At 44.1% G+C, this 19,255-nt stretch overlaps 1 protein-coding gene across 1 annotated transcript; it reads left to right on the top strand.

The window, feature by feature from the left end:
- Positions 1–13,673: 13,673 nt before the first annotated feature.
- Positions 13,674–19,033, top strand: LOC136699831 (keratin, type I cytoskeletal 13-like). The gene is made up of 9 exons (XM_066674847.1): positions 13,674–13,824; positions 13,924–14,132; positions 14,368–14,450; positions 15,359–15,515; positions 15,764–15,925; positions 16,020–16,145; positions 16,745–16,819; positions 17,773–17,921; positions 18,903–19,033. The coding sequence occupies exons 1-9, from the start codon at positions 13,698–13,700 to the stop codon at positions 19,015–19,017; spliced, it is 1,203 nt and encodes a 400-aa protein (XP_066530944.1). The 5' UTR covers positions 13,674–13,697; the 3' UTR covers positions 19,018–19,033.
- Positions 19,034–19,255: the final 222 nt, after the last annotated feature.

Raw genomic sequence — 19,255 nt, 5'->3', positions numbered from 1 at the left:
TGCATGGAAGCTCAGCCACGGGTAAATTACACCCTTAACCCTCGAGCTTGAAGAAGAGCATTCAACATTCGATATCCAGAGTAAGGCTGTCTGGATTTAATCTGTCTCACACAGTGGTCCAACTCTGTGGAGTGCCTTTACCGAGAGATTAGACTCAGCCATGCGTTGGTATACTGTACTTCTGGACATCCCCAAAAATGTAGCTATACCTGGGACAGAGAGATTAAGTTCCAGTGGGATGCAGAGATATCACCATTCATTGTCGCCCAGTTGGACCTTCTTCAAACTGCACAACTGCAGTGTATTGACTCATTTTCTCCTTTTCCAAGTTGATGAGATTGTGAAGCTGTGTCAGCTCATTTAAAATAGCTGGACAAACAGCTATTTGACTAGATCCAGCATCTAAAAACACAAGGTATTGTGTACATGTAAACGCCAAGAAGTCAAGATCCAAAAGCATGGGTCCAATAATGTGTTCTAAACGAGAGCGAAGTCTTTCTAAAATATGATTAAGCATTAGTTCCTAAAGAGATAGAGAAAAAAGTAACATCATGTACTACCAAAATGAACAAAAATATTTTTTAAAATCTGTAATTGGATGCAATACTTGCTTCATAAGATGTTTTATTAGCAGTACTGTAAAAACAGGTAAAGGCTCAAATTCAGGAAGAGTCTAAAACACTAGATGTGAGTTTAACGTGGTTTAACGTACTAAAACAATGACCCAGGAACACTAATCTCTCAATTACTAATGATTGTAAGTGCACTCTCCTACTGAAATGGCGAGTAACGTCAGCTAAAAATAAGCCACGATTAATAAACAATGCACATTTTACAACCACTGCCTCATTGAAATCTCAGCGTATATGTTGTCTATAGAAGTCTGTTAATGTGCAGCGCGTTAGTTACTAAATCTTACTGAATTTTACAAACATCACAAAATGCAAATAAAAGAGTAAACGCACTCACCGAAGAGGCACCTCTCGAGTTTGCCGCCATAGATACTGCCCTCCTGTAGCTGCAAGCACCGCCGTCATGTGAAGCAGTGGTAAGTAATTTAATTGGTTGGATGTTGGTTCGATTGGAGACAGAATCGATTGCTTGTCCTTTGTATCCAGGATGTGTATCTGAATTTTTTCACTCGTATTTTGGCATCCGAATTTTGTCTACCGAATGTGAGCAACTTCAAAATATATTGTTGGAATTTTTTTTAGCTTGATATTTTTTTTTTATCTGAATTTATCAACCTTGAATATTAAAGAGTTCAATTCAAGAGCAGTTATATTGAGATGCATAATTGTGAAGCAAAATATTCAGAGGTGGAAATCTGAAGACTTAAATTCAAAAGCAACAAAATTCAGATGCATAATTTTAGTGCAAAAAAAAATCAGTGTTACAAATTCTCTACTAACGAACTTTCCAAGATATGAACCGGGTATTTGAATATTTTTGCCTCCACCAACGAGCCACGACTCTAGAAACGAACCCGAGCCTCCTCCGAGCCGGCGGCTGGAAATGGCCACTGACCCCAATAGGCGAGTCTCCCAGTGCCCCCAGACTTGAGTGAGCTGTTAAGATTAGCACATTGTAGCTTTAGCAATTTAGCATGAATTTCAATGTCTGCTATTTACACTAATGCTAAGTTAAGCCGTATCTAATAATCCAGGGGGGTGTCGAACTGCACCCTGTATCCTGGTCATTACTCTCGTCCTCCTAAATCCTAAAGAGAAACACAAGGAAATAATATTAAAAATGTGTCATGATTCTCAGTTGTTAGGGTTATTACGGTAGTGCACCACTAATTTTATTGTGTATACACATTATTCCAACTTCACTCTTTTCTAGAATATCAGATAAGGATTCATTCCAAGTTTGAAACAGGTCTATTATATATCTATTTAAAACTCCTGTCACTTCTTCTAACTCTGTTCTATAACTACAATATCCTCCACAGTCCACACCAGGTTTAAAGCAGATCAGGGATGACAATGTAGCTTTGGAAATTCACACTATTTTCTGTGAATACATATTTTTGTAGGTTTAGACTCAATACAAAAATTATTCCAAATGAACTATATTTAATTATGAAATATTTCCAGGATACAAAAGTTAATGTTCACACACAAATATACACATTAAATATACACTTGAGATACTGTAGTGTAGAGTCAAAATAGAATGAGGGATATATTATGAGTAAAAATAATACCTATATATATATTAACGTGGCCCTGTGAAGGACTGGCGCCCCCTCCAGGGTGTATTCCTGCCTTGCGCCCAATGATTCCAGGTAGGCTCTGGACCCACCTCGACCCTGAACTGGATAAGGGTTACAGATAATGAATGAATGAATATTACGTATAGTATTCATTATGGTGATAAGTCTCACAGATCTACATTTTCACCATACGAGTTAACTATTCTAACCCTCAAATATCTTAACTATAGACCTCCTATAAGATGTGTGTGGTCTCTTGTCCAACGATCGAGAACAAATTTGAGTGGAATAACATATCTATCACAAACACAGTCCCAAGTGTCTATGCATGTGTACAGAATTACAATATGATTAAGTGAGTTCCAAAACAAAAGCCCACTTTGTGCTTAAGTTTGGTCAGGTCTGCCATCTTATCCAAGTAAGAAATATAAGAGGTTAATTCAATGAGTTTTCAGTAATAACTGAAATAAACAACAATGTGGTTATCTTTCCAAAACTCCACAAAAGATCTACTTCAGACTTAGTCAGATGATGAAGTACAGAATCCACATGTTCAAACTGACACACTTCCATCATGTACCTAGTTTCGTTCAGAGAGCCGTGTTTGAATATACTACGTTAGGACATTGTCAGAACAGGTCCTTCCTGGTAGTGTTTCACAAAATGATTGAGCTAGGTAACGTTAACTAATCGTTAATGTTGGAAGTTGAATGTTGGAACACTCCACCAAGATTAACCAGTTATAGTCTGACTCTAAGCCTCTATGACGAATTGTGCATTTACTAAAAGACATAACCCTTAAAAACATTTAAAAAAAAAAAAAAAAAAAAAAAAAAAAAAAAAAAAAAATATTGCCGGTCAGCCATTTTCCAGTTAGTGTAAAATTGTCATGCTCTTGCTGACGTTGCAGGATGTGCAGAATCTGCTGGGTGGGCGGGGCTTAATTTCAGCAGCCAATGACTGTCTAGATCCCCCCCCTTCAAATTCGGTCCAAAAACCATAAGCGAGAAATTTCTGGAGGCGAAAGCGAGACTGAGAGAAGCGCGACTTAGAAAAGGCAGAATGAATGCAAAAGCAGATTCTTCAAGAATATATACAGAAATATTCTGTTTATAAACCTGTTTTTATTACTCTCTCAATATTAATGACAGTTTTCTCAATCAAAAAAATGTCATTTATTGGTTATGATTTCTGTTTTTTGGTTCAGCAATTTAGAACCTATTTTAATGCCATAGTGTGTGCGTGGGTTTCCTCCGGGTGACTGTCTGTGAGGAGTGTGGTGTGTTCTCTCTGTGTCTGCGTGGGTTTCCGCCGGGTGACTGTCTGTGAGGAGTGTGGTGTGTTCTCCCTGTGTCTGTGTGGGTTTCCTCCGGGTGACTGTCTGTGAGGAGTGTGGTGTGTTCTCCCTGTGTCTGTGTGGGTTTCCTCTGGGTGACTGTCTGTGAGGAGTGTGGTGTGTTCTCCCTTTGTCTTTGTTCCCCTCCCACAGGCATGAGTGATGTGTGTGAAACTGTGTGAGAGACTGGGTGAGTGTGTGAAACTGTCCGTATAGGGTGGTCTGTCCTGTCCATACAGAAAGGTCTCACCTTTCCATAGAGCACAGTCTCACCTGTCTATATAGAACTGTCTCACCTGTTCTTACAGCACTCTTTCACCTGTCCATGCAGCACTGTCTCACCTGTTCTTACAGCACTGTCTCACCTGTCCATGCAACACTGTCTAACCTGTCCATGCAGAAGGGTCCTACCTGTCCATATAGAATTCTCACCTGTCTTTTCAGCACTGTCTCACCTGACTGTACAGCACAGTCTCACTCCTCACAAAACTCACAGACACAGTTGGATAACCACTGCTCATCTAGTATTACTATAAACACCGGTGTACCACAAGGCTGTGTCATGAGTCCCTTCCTCTATTCCCTCTTTACCCATGACTGCAAACCTGTAGATGGCTCCAACATCATCATTAAGTTTGCAGATGACACCACAGTGATCGGCCTCATCAAAGATAACAATGAGACCGCCTATAGGAAGGAGGTGGATCATCTGGCTGAGTGGTGTGACAATAACAACCTTCTGCTCAACACTGATAAGACTAAGAAGCTCATCGTGGACTTCAGAAGGAATGCTGATCCACATCCACCCATTCACATCAAGGGGATGGCAGTGGAGCATGTGATCAGCTACAAATTCCTAGGTGTCTACATCTCCGAGGATCTCACCTGGGCGACCGGCTGCTCCAAGTTGATCAAGAAAGTACACCAGCGCCTCTTTTTTCTGAGGACTCTGAGTAAGAACCACCTGTCCTCAGACATCCTGGTGAACTTTTATCGCTGCACTATTGAGAGCATCTTGACCTGCATCACAGTATGGCACGGGTGCTGCTCTGCTTCAGACCGGAAGGCACTACAGAGGGTGGTGAAAGCCACCCAACGCATCATCGGAGCACCACTTCCTGCCATAGAGGACATCTATTGGAAGTGGTGTCTGAAAAGGACTGGAAAAATCATCAAAGATTCCAGCACACAGACTCTTCACCCTCTTGCCCTCTGGGAGGCGCTACAGGAGCCTTGACTAAGACCACCAGGTACTGGAACAGCTTCTTTTCCACAGCTGCCACACTCCTGAACTCTGCCCCCCGATACCCAAACAATAATGACGAGCTGTATCCTAACACATGCTAATAACACATGGACTTAAACACCACTTTCCGGCTCTCTCATCTGTTGTATATATTGCCCACTATTGTACATACTGTATAAATAACCTACACTGTTCATAAGAACACACTTATGTATATATTATATATTATTTATTATACTCTGTTTATACACCTTCACATTCATATTTATAACCTGTTCATAGTCTGCACATTCATAACCTGTACATACTTATATTTATTCACACCACACCCAAACAATTTACTGCACATTTGTAATATATATATTTATATTTTTATTTTTTACTACTAAGCACTTCTGGATGGATGCAAACTGCATTTCGTTGCTTTGTACTTGCGACATGTGCAATGACAATAAAGTTGAATTCTATTCTAATCTATTCTATTCTATTCTATATGTTTAAGAGTTAAACAGAAGTGGCCCAAGTACTCATCCCTGGGGAAGACCATGCTCTCAGATCAGGTTAGATGTGAGGGTGTGTGGGGTGTGTTCAGAGCTCTGTGCCCAAGGACTAAAGGGTTAAACAGGGTCCACAGAGCTGCTCTGTGTTGAGAAGAGCTCAGGGCTAAAATTCACAGAAATGTGAGCCCTGTCAACCACCCTGAGAGCCTCAGGGAGGGCAGGTCTCAGCACACACACACACACACACACACACGTCACCATCAAATCTCCTTTGACAGCACTTACAGTAGATCAGAGCCTTGAGAAAACAGGTGCCACTGTCACACACACACACACACACACACACACACACACAAACTAATCATACACACAAACATATGACAACTACTGCTTCAGGGCAGGACATACAGCAGATCCACTGTCAGAGCATCCAGGAGAACAGGTCTCAACACACACACAAACACAGATATGTTACCATCAATTCCCCAGGACAGCATACACATCTGAATCATTAGTTTACAGAACCGCTCAGTTCCTGAAGTCTCCTCTAAACCTGTTCCCTCTCTGAGCTCAGTCCGGACCAGGGCCTCTACTCCACTAAAAATCGTACAAATATCAGAATAAAACAAAAGCCAGTCATTATTCAGCTCTGATTCCTCTGCTTACATTCCCAGAGTCTAGGGCTAGGGTCAGGGGTTTGGGGCAGGCCTCCTCCTCCTCTCTCACACATTTTCAGTTCTGTCTATAGACTCTCTATGGGACTGAGGTCAACGCTTTGTGATGGACACTCCTTTACACATTTTGCCAACTTTCTGGAAGTACAAAGTGTGTCTTTGTCAATAAAGCAGACACTTCTCTGTGTGTGTCCTCTCCATGTGCTGCTCTGCAGTCGGTTTGCTCTGGAAACCGCTCTAATGTGTTGACGAAGCCCCAGTGTCTGTAAATGGGTAAAAAAAATAAAAAAAAAATAAATAAAAAGTGTCTGGGTCCAGTGCTAGGCTTTCTCTCTCTCTGCTCACGGCAGAGAAACGCCATCTGGAGGTTTTTAGACAACGGAGAGACTCCAAACACTGAAAAGCACCAACCGAGATGAGGATGTTTCTCTATTCCTGCTCCATAGGGGGGTAACACTGACTTATTTTTACTGTTACAGTTACATTACTTAAGGTGGAACTGACTCTAAATTCAGGAGAGCGCTAACTGCATGAAAGTAAACACAGAGCAAAAGTGCTACAAAACTAAACAGCTCAAGTTACACACGAGTTTATGTGGGAATTCAAACAGTGAATAAACATTCATTCATTAATTCTCTGTAATGCTTATTCAGTTTAGGGTCGCGGTGGGTCCAGAGCCTACCTGGAATCATTGGGCGCAAGGTGGGAATACACCCTGGAGGGGGCGCCATTCCTTCACAGGGCAGTGAATAAACACTTACAGACAATTTACACCTCAGACACCAACAAGATACAGTCGCTTCTTACTCACACACACCGCTCCACATTAAAAGATACAGTCACTTCTTACTCACACACACGCACCGCTCCACCTTAAAAGATACAGTCGCTTCTTACTTACACACACACCGCTCCACATTAAAAGATACAGTCACTTCTTACTCACACACACCACTCCACATTAAAAGATACAGTCGCTTCTTACTCACACACACCGCTCCACATTAAAAGATACAGTCGCTTCTTACTCACACACACCGCTCCACATTAAAAGATACAGTCACTTCTTACTCACACACACGCACCGCTCCACCTTAAAAGATACAGTCACTTCTTACTCACACACCGCTCCACCTTAAAAGATACAGTGGCTTCTTATTCACACACATCCTTCTCACACCAGGAGGATATATTTGAGGAGTCAGTGTCTCATCTACACTGGTCCAGGAGGATGTAGCTGAGTAGTCAGGGTCTGATCTACACTTGTCCAGGAGGACGTAGCTGAGGAATCAGGGTCTGATCTACACTTGTCCAGGAGGATATAGCTGAGACCCTCCAGAGCTGTGGAGTGGGCATTATTCACTGAGCCCTTTACAGCAGTCACTTCAGCTCCATACTCTAGTGGACATGCAGGTTCCGAGAATCCAGCACTGAACCGGAACCAGAGTTCACTCTGTTGAGTGGCTCAGTGCAGGGGAAGGGTCCGGAGACTGTGTGTGTGTGATCTGATGGGATGTGTGTGTGTGTGTGTGTGTGTGTTGGGTGGTCTTATAGTGTGGTATGTGACTGTGTTCAGACCTGTCCTGCTCCAGGCCCTGAGAGTGGGTCTGATTTCTGTGGCTGTGACAGGTATGTGTGTGTGTGTGTATAGTATATAATTTGCGTGTGTGTGTATATATTGATGCCTATAATCTCTGTAGCTCTGAGAGTGGGTCTACTGTGTGTGTGTGTGTCCTGGGGCTGTGTTGGTGATGTATGTGTGTGTGTGTGTGTGAGTGTGTGTGTGTGTGTGTGTGTTGAGGCCTGTCCTCTTCTCTACTCTTCTTACATACACTCAGGTCCAAGTCGTTAAAACTCTAATATATTTCTCCCCTCCGCTAATTCAGTTTCAGCAAACTATAAATTTACAAGTGATTTACGAGATCTATTTCCTTTTTGAGACAAGCAGTTTATCAATCGTGTGTTTACCAACAGATCACTCCCTTTGTAATTTACTCATAATCAGACCTGCAGATCAAACCCTCCTCCAGCTACATCCTCCTGGACTAGTGTAGATCAGACCCTGACTCCTCAGCTACGTCCTCCTGGACAAGTGTAGATCAGACATTGACTCCTCAGCTATAACCTCCTGGACAAATGTCAAGTGTCTCTGTAGCTCCTGGACTTGTGTAGATCAGACCCCGACTCCTCAGCTACGTCCTTGTGAACTAGTGTAGATCAGACCCCAACTCCTCAGCTACGTCCTCCTGGACTAGTGTAGATCAGACCCCGACTCCTCAGGTACGTCCTCTTGGACTAGTGTAGATCAGACCCCGACTCCTCAGGTACGTCCTCTTGGACTAGTGTAGATCAGACCCAAACTCCTCAGCTATATCCTCCTGGACTAGGGTAGATCAGACCCTGACTCCTCAGCTACGTTCTCCTGGACTAGTGTAGATCAGACCCTGACTCCTCAGCTACGTTCTCCTGGACTAGTGTAGATCAGACCCTGTCTCCTCAGCTATATCCTCTTGGACAAGTGTAGATCATACCCTGACTCCTGCTGCTTCTGAATAGGATCCATTTGATCCGACATCACTGAGAACGCTCGCTATATCAAGGCAGGTTTATTTATACAGCATCTTTTTATACACTGAGGTCATTTACAATTCTTTAATACAGAGAGGGTGCAGAGACTGGGTAAACGACAAGTACACACCCTGGAGGGGGTGCCAGTCCTTCACAGCATGACACACTCACACATTCACTCACACCTACGGACACTTTTGAGGTTGCAATCCACCTACCAACGTGTGTTTTTGGAGCATGGGAGGAAATTGGAGCACCCGGAGGAAACCCATATTAAAATAATTTAATTATTAACCAAAAACATGGTTACAACTGTACTTCCTTCGAAATCATGTACATTAACATAATTAACCCCGCCACAAATAAGAACACTATCTCCTTATTAAACATTTATAGACCACCAGGGCCCTATTCAGAAATTATAAAAGAATTTGGTGAACTAGCTGCTAATTTAGCAGTGTCATGTGATAAGTTAATAATTGCAGGAGACTTTAACATTCATTTTGAGAAAAGTGATGATCCCCTAAAAAAGGCGTTCACATCAATCATAGATTCTGTTGGTTTCACACAAAATGTATCAGGTCCTACTCATTATTGTAATCACACACTAGACTTGGTTTTGACCCTGGGCACGAACATAAAAAACCTAAATATTCTCCCTCAGTCTTCCACAGTCTCAGACCACTACCTAATTTCATATGAACTGAGTTTAGATGTTAAAAAATGTACATGCCCACATTATTATCTAAAGCGCTCACTAACCCCATCTACAGCCCCTAAATTTACTGAAAACATTACTGATTTATTGACCTCAGTCAGTAGTCCAGCGGACCCACTGGAGCTGGACAGACTAATGGACTACTTAGATAACACTCTTCGATCAACTTTAGATAGTGTAGCACCGCTTAAGCGTAAAAAGCTACAACAGAAAAAACTCGCTCCCTGGTATAATGAAGAAACACTCACCCTAAAACAAACCGTAAGGAAATTAGAGCGCAAATGGCGGTCGACTAAACTGGAAGTGTTTCACTGTGCCTGGAAAAACAGCCTTATCCAATATAGAAGGGCACTCGTCAATGCACGTTCAGCACATCTGTCCTCACTGATTGAAAATAATAAAGACAATCCTAGAGCACTCTTTAATGTAATCTCTAAACTTACAAACAATCGGGCAGCTACTGATCCACAGATCCCAGCCGTTCACACCAGCAATGCTTTTATGGACTTTAACAATAAGATTGAAAATATTAGACAAACAATAAATACCATATTACTAAATCCAGCCTGTCTGTCATCTGGTGTGGATGATATAGAACAAAACATAGAAGAAAGACTAGAGGACTTTGACCCACTACCACAGCTAGAACTGGAGAAAATCACCTACTCGTCAAATTGTATGACCTGCACACTTGATGCAATACCAACAAAACTATTTAAAGAAGTATTACCAGTCATAATCAATCCCATCTTAACAATCATAAATTCGTCCCTTAGACTAGGTCACATACCCAACGCATTTAAACTAGCAGTTATTAAACCCCTGATCAAAAAACCAAATCTTGATCCTAGTGTACTATCCAATTACAGACCCATCTCTAACCTTCCCTTCATATCTAAGATCTTAGAAAAAGTTGTGGCCCAACAACTTAGGTCATACTTGCATAAGAATAACATATATGAAAAATTTCAATCTGGTTTTAGGCCACACCATAGCACCGAAACAGCTTTAGTTAAGATAACAAACGACCTTCTTCTCGCCTCTGATCGAGGCTGCGTATCCATGCTAGTTCTACTAGACCTCAGTGCAGCTTTCGATACAATTGATCATACTATTCTGCTAGAAAGATTAAAAAACATGGTTGGAATAACAGGAACAGCTCTATCATGGTTTAAGTCTTACCTCACAGATCACTATCAGTTTGTAAACGTAAATAACGTTTCTTCTATTCATACAAAAATGAGATTTGGAGCTCCCCAAGGTTCCATTTTAGGACCTTTACTATTCATATTATACATGCTGCCACTGGGCAGAGTTATTAGCAGGCATGGCATTACCTTCCACAGTTACGCAGATGACACACAGTTACACATATCAGCCAAACCATATGACAAACCTACACTAAAGAACATGGAGGATTGTGTTAAAGAAGTGAAGCATTGGATGCCATACAATTTCCATCTGCTAAACAGCGACAAAACCGAGGTTCTCCTTCTAGGTCCAAAACCTGCTATAAATAAGGCATCAGACTTAATACATAATTTTGACTTCCCTGTTCTCCCGAGCTCATCAGCTAAAAATCTGGGTGTCATAATTGATTTAGATCTATCATTTAATCAGCATATAGGTAAAATTACAAAAACAGTTTTCCTACATCTTCGGGAACCTCGCTAAGTTAAGAAATTCCTTATCCCTCCCAGATGCGGAAAAACTAGTTCACGCTTTTATTACACCAAGTTTAGCTTATTGCAATGCACTTTTATCAGGATGCTCCAGCAGAAACCTGAGTAAACTCCAGTTAATTCAAAATGCTGCAGCCAGGGTCCTCACTAAAACTAGAAAATTTGATCATATCAGCCTTCACTGGCTTACAGTTAAATTCCGTATTGATTACAAAATTCTTTTACTCACGTATAAATCCTTATATGGTCTCGCCCCTGAATACTTGCAAGACCTCATCACACACTATGAACCACCAAGATTACTCAGATCTCAGGGCGCCGGCCTCTTACTAGTACCCAGAATTCATAAGACTTCAGCGGGGGGGAAAGCCTTCTCCTACAAAGCCCCTCAGCTCTGGAACAATCTTCCAGCTAGTGTTCGGGACGCAGACACAGTCACTATGTTTAAGTCTAGGCTCAAAACACACTTGTTCAGTTTAGCCTTTGGCAACTAACCTCTGTCTAGTTTAAGGTTGTCATTTCAGGAACTCATGGACATGGAGAATCAGGGTAAACCTGGATGATGTGCTCACAATTTCTCTTGCTTGGAGCGAAAGGATGTCTTTGCCTGAGCTCCTTCTGGTTTCCCTCCTCCCAGTCTGTTACAGTCAGATCCGTCACTACACTAATGAAAATATTCACATGCTCTTATTCTCTGCTGCACTCAACCAAACTAACTGCTTCCCTTTACTGTTTTACTGTTTTCTGAGAAAATGGTGGCCCACTGATGGAAGATTGTTTGCTGGATTCTCCTGCAGCCCAGACCAGACCAGACCAGCTGCTCACCTTATTATTATTATTATTATTATTATTATTGTACTGTAGCATAATGACACTTCATTGGTGATCATTTAAAATTCAATCTATAGTTTGATCAGAGGAGGATGGGTTCCCTTTGTGAGTCTTGGTTCCTCCCAAGGTTTCTTCCTCCAGCCTCGAGGGAGTTTTTCCTTGCCACTGTCGCCTTCGGCTTGCTTGCATTGGGCTTTGATTTAAATGTTCTGTTTTGAAACTGTGAAGCTGCTTTGTGACAACGTCAGTTGTAAAAGGCGCTATACAAATAAATTTGATTTGATTTGATTATCACTCACCCAGACACACTCATACATTATCACTCTCTCTCTCTCTCTCTCACACACACACACACACACTCATAATCACACTCATAAATAATTACTCTTACAACAACACACACACTCATAATCACACACTCATAAATAATTACTCACACACACACACTCATAATCACACACTCATACATAATCCTCACAGACAGTCACCCGGAGGAAACACATGCAGACACAGAGAGAACACACCACACTACTCACAGACAGTCACCCAGAGGAAACCCATGCAGACACAGGGAGAACACACCACACTCCTCACAGACAGTCATCCGGAGGAAACCCACGCAGACACAGGGAGAACACACCACACTCATCAGACAGTCACCCGGAGGAAACCCAAACAGACACAGGGAGAACACCCTACGCTCCTCACAGACAGTCACCCGGAGGTAACCCACAAAGACACAGGGAGAACACACCACACTCGTCACAGACAGTCACCCGGAGGAAACCCAAGCAGACACAGGGAGAATACCCTACGCTCCTCACACAGTCACCCGGAGGAAACCCACGCAGACACAGAGAGAACACACCACACTCCTCACAGACAGTCACCCGGACGAAACCCACGCAGACACAGGGAGAACACTCCACACACACTGAAAATCACACACTCATACATAATCACTCATACTCACACTCAATCACACACTCACACTCAAAAAATTACTCACACACACAAATATAATTACTCATAATCACACACTCACACACACACTGCAGTAGTCCACCCTCTGCGTGTGTCCTGGTGGGGTCAGTGATACTGCGGCACGTCAGACGTAAGAAGACAAACTTGTCTGCATCTGAAACACAAGGCAGTGCCTTGCTGTGCCTCACACCACCTTTAGGACGTTTCAGACACCGTCCAGAAGAACAAAGCGGTTCTGACTCTAAGTCACTGAGGTGAGCTAAGTCACTGAGGAGATTCAGATTTACACTGAGCCTCTTTCCACTCCCACACCTCAGCAGCATCCCACCCTGGGTCTCCACTATGTCTCTTCATTAGTGAGGTGTGTGTGTTTGGTCTCTGAGGAGTCTCTGCGCAGGGTTGGATGTGTTCTCAAGGAGAAGAGGATGGTGCTTGAGCTGTGGGAGTGAAACTCTAGCAGGGGTAAATGTATCCTTCTGGGGTGAAAAAGTTACAGGAGTCAGGAAGAATAATGAGCTTTCACTGAATCATCTTTGTGCTGAAAGCTGTTCTCAAGCTTCAGGTATTTAGAACCTGCAGGTAAAAGCCTTGAGAGAGAGAGAGAGAGAGAGGTAAGAGAGCAGGTGAAAGCCTGAGAGAGTCGCTGCTGCTGTCAATCATTCCGTCATTAAGCCTCTCCTGAAGAGCTTGACCTCATACTGAAACGGTCTCACGCAGCGATAAATTTCAGCAGGTTTCGTAACATGCAAATGACCTGAGAGCCCAGTTCTGATGGAGGAGCTGAGGGTATAAAAGGAGGCTGAGTGTCTGCTCCCCACTCACTCTCTCCAGAGCTGAGTAAAACCTCCACTCATCACACAGACCTGTGCTGAAGATGTCCACCAACTTCGCCCGCAGTAGCTTCATGGCCGGAGGAGCCGGAGGGAGCCGGGTCAGCGCCATGAGGGCTGGCAGCGTGTACGGAGGAGCTGGAGGGTCCGGAGTGCGGATCTCCCAGGCCTCGGGCTCCAGGAGCTTCGGCTTCAGCTCCGGTGGAGGCTTCGGTGCGGGTTCAGGGTTCGGCGCTGGTGCTGGTTTTGGCGCTGGATCCGGGGCTGGGTTTGGAGCTGGAGGTTCTGGATCTTCTTTTAGTTTCAGTGCTGGCGGTTCTGCTGGTGCCGGAGGAGCAGGGGAGGGCAGCATTCTGGGGAATGAGAAGTTCACCATGCAGAACCTGAACGACCGCCTGGCCTCGTACCTGGAGAAGGTGCGCTCCCTGGAGAAGACCAACGCTGAGCTGGAGCTGAAGATCCGACAGTTCCTGGAGTCTAGAACCTCCCCAGCCGCGCGGGACCAGACCGGATTCCTGGGAACCATCTCTGAGCTCCAGGCCAAGGTGAACCCCGTGTCACATTTAGGAGAACCGCCTGTGCTTATGCAGATTTATAATTAGCATATCACAATCATATGAACATCATATGAACACCTGTCTGTCACTGTTTGAAAGTTCCCCACCTGTCTGACACTGTTTTAGATCTCCTCATTTATCTGACACTGTTCTAGATCTTTCCATCTGTCTGACACTGCCCTAGAGCTGCTCACCTGTGTAATGTTCCCTGTCTCTGTTCTAGATCTTCGACGCTATCCAGGTGAAAGCGACTGTTCACCTGAGCATTGATAACGCCAGCCTCGCTGCAGACGACTTCCGACTGAAGTGAGGGCTTAGTCCACTTCTTGTACACTTACTCTGCCATAACACTCTAGTACCACACTCCAGGGATGAAACCAAGGACACATTGTCTTTTTACAGCCTCTCGGGTTCTAGATAATGATTTTTATTTAGTTTCAGACTAAAATGTGTATTAGTTTAGTCTTTTTTAGTAATGTAATGTTGTTAGTTTTAGTCGAAGACAACATTTTAGTTTGGCTTTAGTTCATTAAATTAAAATAAGCCTTAGGTGGCTTTTTAGTAAAAATCATTTATTACTAACTTTATAAACAAAACTTTAATGTCATTTTACATTATAAAATTTTCAATATAATTTGCATTTCTAACATTTACATTTTAAGTTCAAAGTCACTGCAGAAGGCGTCACAAACAGAGACTGAGTCAACTCCAAGAGATTCTACTCTCTGAATCATTAACTGACAGTTGATAGATGCGATGTGATGATAGTGATAATGCTTGAAGAAATGATTCTTTGGGAGTCGACTCCTCTCCACTGAAAAGGTAGATGTTGAAGAGGAGTCAGCTCCCAAAGAATCACTTCTTCAAGCATCATCACCCTGAGAGCAGCAAACAGACGGAGCATTTACCTGTTTTTATTTCCTTACAATATTCTGTTTTCAATCAGAAATGTGTCATTTATCCATGCCTCACATTAATGTTTACTTTTTATTTGTTAATGAAAACATTTCACCATAGTTCTCATTTTCAAATGATTTAGTTCTTGTCTGGTTTTATTGGTGAAAAGTAGGTTATCAATTATAACCGTTCCTCATAATTTAATGAAATTTAAACAGATAATACCCAGGCCTTTCAGAGGTATTACCTCAGGGTTCTAGGTAACAATGTGGTGTGAAATTCTAACAAGGAATAATAAGGTTTCTCTGGTGCTGCAGGTATGAGAACGAGCTGGCGATGCGTCAGTCAGTGGAGGCAGACATCGCGGGGTTGAAGAGGGTTCTAGATGATCTGCATCTCACCAATAAAGACCTGACTCTGCAGATCGAGAGCCTGAAGGAGGAGCTCGTCTTCCTCAAGAAGAACCATGAGGAGGTGAGGAACCAACTTCAAACACACATCCAGTTTACAGACAATGATGATGAGAAAGGGACCATGGGACAATGGAGAGGGTGTGGCTAGACAGAGACCAGAGAAAATCAAAAACAGAGACGAGGGCAGGGACGAGGGCAGGGACAAAGCAGGGACAGGGATGAGGGGTAGACGTGTTGGAGACAGTCCTGATGAACACACTTCATTCCAGTATCAACGCCTTGTCCTTTAACATGGCTCTGTGTCCTCAGGAGCTGGTGTCCACTCGTACAGAGATGGGTGGACAGGTCCACGTGGAGGTGGATGCTGCTCCTCAGGAAGATCTGACCAAGGTTCTGGAGGAGATTCGAGAGCACTACGAGGCCGTCGCTGCCAAGAGCCAGAGGGAGCTGGAGGGCTGGTTCCAGGGCAAGGTCCGGTGGTCCTGTCCCTACTTCACGATCTTCAATTTGTCCACATCTCTTCGATGATGTCCCCTTAACCCCTGCATTGTCATCCTCTCCACAGACCGAGACACTGAAGCAGGAGGTGGCGGTCAGCACAGAAACTCTCCAGACATCCAAAACAGAAGTGAACACAGTGAAGAGCAGCGTCCAGTCCCTGGAGATCGAGCTCCAGTCTCTGTTAGCCATGGTGAGGACACAGAACCAGACACAAATCTCCCACAATGCACTGCAGCTTTGTTTATTTCAGTTCTGTAGACTCTGCACCCTCTTAGTTATTTCAGAGACACAGATGTGAACTAAAGAGCACCTTAGTGCACCTTTAGTGTCTCTAAAACTGATTAAAGATGCTCGGCTTGATCTGAAGAGCATTGTTTACATGTTAACACTGTTGATAAACAAAGCAGCACCTGTGCAGAACCTTTTTGTTAAATGTGCAGTCTTATTCTCCACTTTTCATGCTGCCACCTAGTGGCCTTTGTCAGAGACTCTGAGCTAAGCCCGTGACTGCCCCCGTGTGGGAGACTCGCTCTGTGGAGCATTCAGAGAGACAGCAGTCTGAGCCCTCATCTCACTTTCTTGAAGATTGTTGCTGCCTCCTGGTGGTGAAAGTGACTGATTGCAACTTTAATGTACAGAATGCTGAGTAGTGAATGCTGTGCAGGATCTGGAGCCCCCTGCTGGACACCTGAGAGAACTGTCCCACTGCCTGTGCTGAGACAAACTGAACTGAGATCTGTATTCTAATGATGTTAATGTTAATACGGTAATGTCTCTGTTTAAACACAGAAAGCGTCAATGGAGAACACTCTGGCCGAGACTCAGACTCGTTACTCCATGAAGCTCGCAGGATTCCAGGCCCAGGTGAGTCTTTACCTCCATCACCCTTAGTCCTTGCCTTCATCTGGAGGACATTAATGCCATTAGTCTTCTTACACTGAAATAGATTTAAATAGAGTTCTCTGACTGGGTCGTTTCCTCAGTGGCTGCTCAGTTCTGGTGGGACATCCACAGGTGGCGCTGTTTCATTATAAACACTCAGTCACGGAGCTGTAACCTGCTGGCGACAATGCTACACACTGGAGCTTACTGTTAGTGATCACATTAATTCAGATATATTTTAGGTTAGTGTTAGATTCACATTTAGGTTTAGGGTTAGGTTTTAAGTTAAAACAAAACTAGGTGAGATTTTTCACTCCTGGGCGCCCCCTACAGCTGCAGAGTTCAATTCACTTTTACAGCTCTGCCCTGAAACAAGAAGAAGTGGGGGTGGGGAGTGCGGTTTGTCCCCTACCCACCTTCAAAAGTTACATAGTGCAGTTTCTGCAGTGCTGAGCCTGGAGTAGAAACAGCAGAGACTCTATTCTCCCTGTTACAGCTCAGTGGAGCATCACAATCAAGCTGTAATTTTACCTAGAGTTGCTTTAAAACTTAGTTTAGTGATAGAATTAGGGAAAAAGAGTAAAGTCAGAGATCATCTATGTTACATCTCTGGTATCCAGGTGTAGCTCTGTAGATCCTATAGAACCTCAGGGACATCATGTGCAGCTGCTTCTTCAAGAGCGTGTCCTTCACCCTGACACAGGGGTTCCGAGGTGGAGTATTTTCAGTGCTGAGAACCTGAACGTGGTGTAGAGCGGGTCACAGCAGAGACAGGACTGACCGAGTCGATCCAGACCAGTGCCGCTGCTATTGAGTTCAGTGCTGAAATCATAAGCTCTGATTCCTACTGATTATTTAGACCAGCTAGCGGACCCCACAGCACCCCAGTGTCCAGTTCTTAAAGCCCCTCTGTTGTGTCCGGTGTGGTGTTCTAGGCGTCCAGTCTGGAGGACCAGCTCATCCAGCTCAGAGCTAATCTGGAACGCCAGAGTCAGGAGTACCAGATGCTGCTGGACGTGAAGACCAGGCTGGAGCTGGAGATTGCGGAGTACAGGAGACTGCTGGACGCAGAGGCCAGCGGCAGGTCAGTACACACTCGCACAGGGGGGAGGGGGGTGACAAGTATGCAGAGCTACAGATGGACTACAGGCAGGAAGTGATTCATAACCTGGTAGACACTAATGAAGCCTGTGGTGTGTTGCTTACAGTCGCTCAAAATAATCTCCGCTGATAAATCACAGGGAGGTCGTCTCAGGAAGTAGACACTTTTCACGAGGGAGAAGTGAAAAACATCTACGAGACGTTCAGGACGAGACAGAGGCAGCTTCCTGTTCAGAAACACGTCCTTGTTGGAGTTGTGCTGTGTTATTATCGATGTTTTAAATCTGTCTCCAGCGCAGACACAGCTCCAACACAACTGTGTACAACACACACACACTCCTCAACACTGCACGAGGCTCCACTGTCCCCTCCGCCTTAAACACTGCAGCACACACCATGCACCTGCAGCTCCATTTAAGGTGGAATGGAAAAGTGTGTGAGGAGTGAGTGTTGTGGTCAGCCCTGAGGGAGGTGTGTGTGTGTGGGGGTGGGGGTGGGGTTGTGGTAAACAGTGGTAGCGTTAATGTGGAGAGCAGCTCAGTGCTGAATGTTGTCTCTGGGTGAATTCACAGAAGAATAAATAGAACCACACCACCGTCGCCGTGGAGCTCCGGCGAGCCCATGACTAAAAACCCGCTGAGTTCTGTGAGTTTCATTAGTGTGGAGTTAAAGGCTCTGGAGAAGGCAGTTCTGATATGGCCTCGATTTCAGCTGATCTCAGTTCAGCTCACATCCCTCCATCACATAAAAATCTCTGAGTTTTCTCTCGTAGTTTCCTCTAATCTCACACCACACAGGCTCCGCTTCCTCCTCCTCCGCTCTGTTCTTACAGAACTACAGAGCGACCCACATGGACAGTGACAGTAGAAACAGGGCAGTGGCTTTAATGTTTTGGCTGAAAAGTGGAGTCCAGTAAGATCTGAAAGACCCTGAGCAGTGTTTGTTTGTCCTCCTGTTCCCCCAGCGCCTCCATCTCCGCCGGCTCCAGCTCCAAGGCGGCCATCATCACCGTGGTGGAAGAGGTGGTGGACGGAAAGGTGGTCACTTCATCCTCTACTACAACTGTTACTCACAAATAAGCCCCGCCCACCTGCAGCTCAGAGGCCAATCAAACAGAAGCCCCGCCCTGTCACAAAGTGGAAATAAACCTGAGCCTGTGAGATCACAACTGTGTGTGTGTTTCTGTTTCACCACAGAGATCATGGGTCTACCATTAATATTAAACATGATTTAAAACACTCACCCAGTCACTCACACACACACACACACTCACCATTACTCACTCACTAATCCAGCCAAACACTAACACACACACAC

The sequence above is a fragment of the Hoplias malabaricus genome, chromosome 6 (genome assembly GCF_029633855.1).
Source record: "Hoplias malabaricus isolate fHopMal1 chromosome 6, fHopMal1.hap1, whole genome shotgun sequence".
Taxonomy (NCBI): Eukaryota; Metazoa; Chordata; class Actinopteri; order Characiformes; family Erythrinidae; genus Hoplias; species Hoplias malabaricus.
This window is presented reverse-complemented; position numbering and strand designations above follow the sequence as displayed.